General features: G+C 37.7%; 2 protein-coding genes across 2 annotated transcripts; one reads left to right on the top strand and one right to left on the bottom strand.

The window, feature by feature from the left end:
- Positions 1–753: 753 nt before the first annotated feature.
- Positions 754–2,676, bottom strand: isl1b (ISL LIM homeobox 1b; the record flags this gene model as incomplete). The annotated part of the gene is made up of 7 exons (XM_079447819.1): positions 754–870; positions 973–1,098; positions 1,229–1,515; positions 1,594–1,717; positions 1,828–1,838; positions 2,381–2,563; positions 2,658–2,676. The coding sequence occupies 7 exons, from the start codon at positions 2,674–2,676 to the stop codon at positions 754–756; spliced, it is 867 nt and encodes a 288-aa protein (XP_079303945.1).
- A 699-nt stretch (positions 2,677–3,375) lies between these two features.
- On the top strand, positions 3,376–7,498 carry golph3b (golgi phosphoprotein 3b). The gene is made up of 4 exons (XM_079448975.1): positions 3,376–3,830; positions 4,602–4,733; positions 4,810–4,924; positions 5,193–7,498. Exons 1-4 carry the CDS (start codon positions 3,621–3,623, stop codon positions 5,615–5,617), a joined length of 882 nt encoding a protein of 293 aa, XP_079305101.1. The 5' UTR covers positions 3,376–3,620; the 3' UTR covers positions 5,618–7,498.
- The last annotated feature ends 248 nt before the right edge of the window (positions 7,499–7,746 follow it).

The raw sequence follows: 7,746 nt of genomic DNA, 5'->3' as shown, positions 1-7,746 counted from the left end.
ACAAAACATCAGAGATTTAAAATATGGCAACAAATGACAACTCAATAAATAAATAAATTATAGAACAATACATTTTCTATGATATCCAAGAAATGCGTTTAAAACAGATTCATAGTTTATTTTATAAGTATAAAGAAACGCAACACCACACAAGGTTTAAAATATCATCACTGTTCTTCTGGTATGTCCAAATTCGCTGTTGTTTAGGAAATTTAAAAACATTGTCCTTTTTCAATGATTAAATACTTTTTTGTCAAAGTTGATAAGCACTTTTATTACTTTTTATTGGTTTTAACAAAACCCAGTGACAAACATAAAGGGTGCAGCAGTTTGCCGGTAACTTACTGTAGAATTACATTTATGTCATTTACTTTGTTCAAAGATCATTAAACATTAACAAGTCTTTATCCTTACAGAAAAATATAAATATATATAATATAGTCATAACTACAGCAAACACATTTACAGTGTGACTAATAATAAGGATTTATGGTAAAATAATATCACAAAATATGGAGATTACAGAAGGACAGCTGCGATATGCTAAAATGAGTAAAAATACATAATATTGTTGAGACCAGGCAGAAATGCAGAAATAGATCATAATAAGTGCACATATATTATTCTCCTCGTATTACTGTATGAAAATGATGTTTGGCACATTTTATTTTCACAGTGTTTAAAGTCATCCAGTGGCTGTGTTTATGTTGGAAATGGGTGAACTCACAGTTTTGCTCTGTTCGTAAATACTGTTTACTCGTTGATCCCTGTGGGACTTGCAGTAAGACTGCTGGGTGTGTCTGGTAACTGAGTTGATATTGACACAACTTCACCTGCGCCAGAACGGGGAACTTCCTTCGATAAAGAAAGCTGGAAACCAAATCAAAACAAATGAGCAACAGCACAAAATGATCTAAAAGTTAGATAAGTTATGCATTAAAGGCAAACCATAATTTTTGTCTCTATATTTACCACATGATGGAATGAGCTCTGCTTTTGCAGAATGAAGTTGGTCAGGAGATTCCACGATGGGTTTCCCAACATGTCATTGTCTTGACTTTCTGGACTAGCACCCAAAATCGGCTCCATAGAAACATCCTAAAAGATGAAATAATAAACCAGGCTTAGGTTTGAGACTTGAAATAGTTAAATGTTCACTTCGCGTTTTCATATATTTCACATTTTAATAAAAATAGGCTGTCTTGGGTCAAGAAAGAAATACATTTACTGGATGGCCTTCGCGCTGCTTCTGCGTGTGCCTCATCATAAGACTTATTTTCTTGTCCTTGCATCGCTTGTTTTGGAACCAAACCCGAATGACCCGGGGACTGAGGCCCGTCATTTCCACCAGCTGCTCCTTCATGAGGGCATCAGGTCTGGAGTTAGCACTGTAACAGGTCTGCAGCATGCGGAGCTGGGACTCGCTGAGAACCGTTCTCACACGGGTGGCTCTCTCTGACCTCCTCTGCGCTGATGACCATGGACAACTGGACTGTGATGTGGGTTTGCTGTTTTCTGCGATAGACATGTGTACTTTAACCCAGCGACAAAATATCCATACCTCAAGATGATCTCTTTAGTCCCCAGACTTACCGAACACATCAGTGTCCTGTGTTTTGTAATGTAAATCATTTGAAGTCAGTCGGTGGAAGAACTCGTGATGTTCCGTACAGAGCGGTCGACCCTCCCACAGAACATACTCATCTCCGGGGAGTAACTGGCGATCACAGCTCTCACATCGAAAACACTCAGTGTGATAAATGTCTACTCGTGTTCGCATAACATACTCATTTCTGTTGAAGACTTTGCAGCATTTCGCACATTTACGGGGACATAATCTGAAAGACGATAAAAGGTAACAACTTGAAACAAACAGAGTGAACAGAATTGATATCAAATGTTTGACGTTATTACATTACATGTACATTTGCAATGTAACATATTGACATAATTGTCTCATCAAATTCTTTAAATATTCCTTTATATAATGATCATGTCATACCAAAATTATTTATTTCTAACTTATGTTACTGTGCCCTTAAGAAGGTTACTTGTCAAGTACTGTAATGTTTTCAGTACTATTCAATCACGAATAATATTTTTGACCTACCAATATACCTCCCAATGTTTTCTCTATCCAACTTGCAATGTTTGTATACAAAATATTAAGGTTTCTCTCCTAAACTATACTGTACAGTATATCAGGAACACAAAGTTAAACTAAATTTTTAGATGTTTACAAACATCTAGACAAAACAGTAACAAACTGAGCAGCTATAAGCTGCAATACAGTACTACAGACTAATGTAAAGGGACATGATAACGAGACTATGAATGTGTGATGCACGTTAATTCATTTTAAACAGAGGCACGCACCTACTATGCTCTTTGCAGAAGGTTTTTCCGTCTCTGATGAAGCAGGTGCAGGACTCGTCAAGATACTGATGGCATTGCGCGCATCTCAGACACCCGGCGTGCCACTCCAGATCAGGAGATACCCGCAGGATAAACCGATCCAGGATCTGATGCCCACAACCCACGCAAAATGAAGTAACCTCATTTCCTTCCAGGAACAAAAAGACGTTGTGTTCTACTTTGCAAATTCATTATTTCTTGCAAATGTAAATGCATTTCAAAAATAAAAATGATGAACTTACTTTTCTGCGCATCTTCCATGTCAGAAAGCCAATGCAATCGTGCCGCTATCTTCTAAATTGAATTAAAATCTAAAAAGCAAGACCGTTTAAACTGTATTGGAGCAAGACACTAATACAAGTATTTCCGTGTCATGTGCAGTGTACTTTAAGCAGTTATTTGATGTGAATCCTACGCAAGGTGCTGGAGCGTCAGATATGAATACTTAATAGCGAATATTATATCTCATTACTGCTGCAATCCACGCCCCCTCTTCATTTCGCCACGCCCACTACGGTGAAAACTGTCACAAACGCGTTTCATGAAATATTAACGGCATGCATTAACTTAATCGAAAACACATTTAGCAGAACAACAGTATAGTTCTGCGCATTTGCATCTCAGATGTGTTTATTTTCACTAAGTTGCAATTTGGTCGTTTTTGTAATGAGGTTTGTATGATTTTACATACATAACATATTCAATATCATTTTAACAGTTTAGGACGATCTAAAGGATGCAATTTATAAATGTTGGTTTATTTTGCCATAACAGATGCCAAACTTCATGTTTTAAATCATGTTTTTATTGTGCATTCCAATATCAATCAAAGTGTAGTGGGGTTGTTTTCGTCAAGTAATAACAACTCAAGAAGATACTGCTAACTAACACAAAAACAACATAAACATTTTTGAAAAGCGTAATCTGTTTTTTAAAATAAACTCTTTAGCCTACATTGCCGTGTACAGACGTGCGATGTTGACGTTGGCGCTTATGCGTGCTTGCGTCACCAACGTCCGCCATATTGAATGAGGAAATAAGAGTAGGAACGTCCCGGATGCATGTAAACATCCACGTCAACGCAAAGTATATTAATGAAACCGTTATAGTGTCGGAGAATAGCTTGCATATTGTCATTGTCGTACCGACTGATGTATAATTAAAGGACTGTTAAACACGCGAGTGTTTTAAGGCTTCCGGAAACAATGACGTCCCTAACGCAGAGAAACTCGGGCCTAGTGCAGAGACGAACCGAGGCCTCGCGTAACGCCGCCGCTGATAAGGAGAGGAGCTCGGAAGACGATGATTACGACTCTCGCCGCGGCGAAGAGGAAGACGAAGACAAGGGAGACTCCAAAGAAACTCGACTGACGTTAATGGAAGAGGTGTTGCTCCTCGGACTGAAGGATCGAGAGGTTTGACGTGACTTTTTGGCTTTGTTTGTTGGTCAAATGGTAGCCTGGAAGCGGCGGGTAACACGAGGACTAGATAAATCCTGTAATACAGCAGATTGAGAACAACTGTTCATAAAACCCTTCAGCGTTTACTGACTGTCAAACCTGTTAAATGGATCCTAGCCGCAGCTTTTAGTGTAGCAGAAGTTAAATGCAGGGGTGTCTAATGCGGTTAGCGCTTTCAATGTGTCTGATCGTTAATATAGATAATGTAAGAGTAGACCAAACTCATCCCAAAGAAAATATCAAACAGAGCAAGTTGCATGTTAGTCCGAACCCTGCTGATGTTTGACCAGTTTAATAGTCAATCATGCCCGAATCTTTAGGGTGTAAATGTTGAGAAACAAAAATATCTCGAATCTGTATTTTATCTTCCAATATTTATTCTTGAGCTCAAATCTGTAACATGGATCTCTATACAATAGAAAAATAATTCAAGAGGTTTGTATTTTTTTTATCATCTTGTTTCCGTCATATTTCAGATTAATATTATTTCTAATCCTTACGTAAATCTGTTAAATTAACTTGTTATATGATTCACAATTAGTAAGCTTTACTGTCAAGTGTGCACACAAATGGAATTGTCTTTGGTAATGGAAATGTAAAAATACATGAGACAATTGAGTAATATTCTGTGAATGTTATTGTAATTGTATAATATTTATCATGTTCGTGCTTATATTTTATTAAAATCGCAGGACCAGAATAATGATTTGCTCATTATTTGGCTAGGGTTATACATCATTCTGGAACGACTGCATCTCATCTGGGCTTCGGGGTTGCATGCTGATCGAGTTGGCCTTACGTGGACGCCTGCAATTGGAAGCATCAGGAATGAGGAGGAAAAGCCTGTTGTCAAGAAAGGTGTGTACATTTGTGAAGTTTGGTGACTGTCCTAACACTGTACAGTTTATCTTAAATATTTATGTTTGATGACTAGATTCTATGTAAATCCGATGCTCCTACCGGAGACATGATGTTGGATGAGGCGTTAAAGCATATTAAAGAGACCCAGCCTCCAGAGACGGTTCAGAGCTGGATCGAGTTGCTAAGTGGTGAGTTGTGGTTAAATTTTTTGGGCAGCTGTATTGTAGGTGTATGTTTTATTTATCGAGTCACCGTGATATGCGGTTCTCATCTTATTTTAATGTTGTCATATAACTCTTTCAAGTGAAAAAATGGGGCGTGGGTTTTTATTTGAAATGGGTCTTAAAACGTAGGTGCATTTTTTTTTTAGGTAATTTTTATAGTCCGAATCGATGAATTGTATATAATAAAACCAGAAAGCAAAAAAAAAATTAAAGCTTCTCTCGTGTTCTTTAGGTGAAACTTGGAATCCGTTAAAGCTGCACTACCAGTTGCGAAACGTGCGCGAGCGCTTGGCTAAGAACCTGGTGGAAAAAGGCGTCCTCACCACTGAGAAACAAAACTTCCTGCTTTTTGATATGACTACCCACCCGCTCACCAACAACACAGTCAAGCAGCGGCTGGTTCGCAAGGTCCAGGAGTCCATCCTGGAGAAATGGGTCAACGAGCCCCAACGAATGGATAAGCGCATGCTAGCGCTACTTTTTCTGGCACATTCCTCTGATGTTCTAGAGAACGCCTTTGCTCCTCTGCTGGATGACCAGTATGATCTGGCCATGAAGAGGGTGCGGTTGCTTCTAGATCTTGATCCCGAGGCGGAGGCTGCCAAATCGGGCGCCAACGAGCTTCTGTGGGCGGTAGTTGCTGCTTTCACCAAATGAACCTCCAGGATAGCGAGAAATGGACTTGACTTTGTGCTCATAGCATTGGACTCGGACCACTGGTCTCAAGCTTGGTTGATTCAGACTTATATTGGTGATGGTTATGATGGAAATACAGTTTATGAAGGAGATAAGGATGATTATACGATAGAAGGGACAGTTTTTTTCTCATAGTCACGGATCTCTCTCTGACCCTCACAAAGATGTTACCCTGTCTCTATTCAATGGCCAATAGTTGCAACATGATTGCAATTCACTGTGAGGCTTCTTGTAGTTCATGAACTTAGATCATAAACCGAGATCATGTAAGAACAAAAAGAAGGTGTTGAAGTAATTAAGGCCATGAATCTAATCTTAATCCATAATTTAACAATAATCTCCATGTATTGAAAAGAACAGCCACTACTTCAGAGTATCCAGGCATGATGATCTGTGGCTCCTCACTGGCAGGGATTAGAAATGAAACGATCCTGTTTCAGTAGAAAATGTTTGCAGTTCTGCAACCTGATATGGGGAAGATTTTGAGTTGCAGGAAAATAAATAATTTCACAATCCTGAAATTCTGAAAGGATCTGTTTTTCTCTAGTGCTATAAAGATATGTTTCCATGCAAATCTTCTTTCCAAAAGTCCTTTAAGATTGCTTAAAGAAAATCTCATGTGTGCTAATGTTCTGGTTAAAAAACTTTAGTTTGATGATTTACTTCATCGTCTGTAGAATGACTGTAATTTAAAATCATTGATTGAGTACTTACAGCCTTTTCCTTTTTTTTTAAGTGATCAGAATATCTAGTACAAGATTCCAGTGTGGCCAAAGCTATAGACTCACATCTACTTATTAGTATATTGTGACAATATGTGGCTTAATGCTGTACTACACCACAGGTCGAGGACACACTGAACACAAACAATCCAAATTTCTGGACTTGAGTTGCCTCACAAATGACATTCATTTCACAAGAATGGCCAGTCAAACACTAGTAGAGCTTGCAGTGCCCTTACATCCTGAAAGGCTACACCGAGACCTTTCATTTAGTGAACACTGCATACCTTTTACATCTGTTTTGCTTTTGGCGTAGTCTGTACTTTCTGCTTTCATTTTCAGTTTGTGTACATTTATTTTAATCGTTTTTATTTTGTTCTTCAGCTATTAGCTCAATAGTTCTCCGAATCGTCTATCATGTTTTGCCATGTAAGGTGTCGATTGCTTGTCTCCTGTCCTTCAAGAGCTTGAGTGAAGTAAATGGAGGGATATTCCTGTTTGACATGGTTCATTTAAAGATGCTTGTCGAGCTGTCAATGTAGAGATGGTGTAAAATGGATGCCCTGATTTGTACATCTGCTTTTTACCATATAATAAAGGAATATCTTTAAGTGCCTGAAAGGGATATTGAATATAAATTGTCCTCGTTTTTTTTCATTTCAGCTTAATTTGAGGTAAAGTTTAGTGCTCAGATTGTAATATTAATAATGCAGGCAGTGCTTTTTATTAGGGATGCATGATCAATTATCGGACGATAAACTGAATTTTTTTGTTATATCGGACGATAATTCAATTTAGGCATATATATTATAGCCAATAAATTATGAATAATTTCCTCTAGTTGAACCACTTCATCTGCATTTTACTCACAGTTAAAATCCAGTACAGTACGGTGTTTGTCATGATCATTCAATACCGCTATTAGCAAAACGTCGTTGATGTCGTTTGTTGATATTAATGAATGTGAAAATTATAGCATATTGTTTGAAACCGACTGGTGTATGAATGCTTTCTGTCTTGAGACCTGTAGACTTGTGGCTTTTTTAGAACACCTTGCTTGGTTGCTCTGGAAGAACATCTTTAATTTGTTTACTAAATAAAAATTTTACCAGAAAAGTTTAAAAGAAGAATTAAAGAATCTTTAATCACAGTAGTTTAAAGTAGGCTTGGTCCATGATTTTCAGGAGAGAAAAAATATTTTCAGTGTAAGAAAATGTTATATTATTTAGCTTCGGTATCGGCTTCCTATGTTCAAGAAGTACCCTTATCGGCCAAAATTTCCATATCGGTTTTCGTAAACATGACATGCAGGCCTACAAAAATGTGAAAATATTTATAAATTACTGTATTATTTTCATAGTATTATTA

The sequence above is a fragment of the Barbatula barbatula genome (genome assembly GCF_947034865.1).
Source record: "Barbatula barbatula genome assembly, chromosome: 24".
Taxonomy (NCBI): Eukaryota; Metazoa; Chordata; class Actinopteri; order Cypriniformes; family Nemacheilidae; genus Barbatula; species Barbatula barbatula.
The sequence above is the reverse complement of the archived record's forward strand: the minus strand, read 5'-3'. Positions and strand labels throughout refer to the sequence as shown.

What these genes read in the sequence shown, in the direction of transcription:
- golph3b (XM_079448975.1), top strand. Translation starts at nt 3,621, where the DNA reads ATGACGTCCCTAACGCAGAGAAACTCGGGCCTAGTGCAGAGACGAACC. An exon ending in TCGGACTGAAGGATCGAGAG is followed by an intron (nt 3,831 to 4,601) that starts GTTTGACGTGAC and finishes TTATTTGGCTAG; the next exon opens with GGTTATACATCATTCTGGAA. An exon ending in AAAGCCTGTTGTCAAGAAAG is followed by an intron (nt 4,734 to 4,809) that starts GTGTGTACATTT and finishes TTTGATGACTAG; the next exon opens with ATTCTATGTAAATCCGATGC.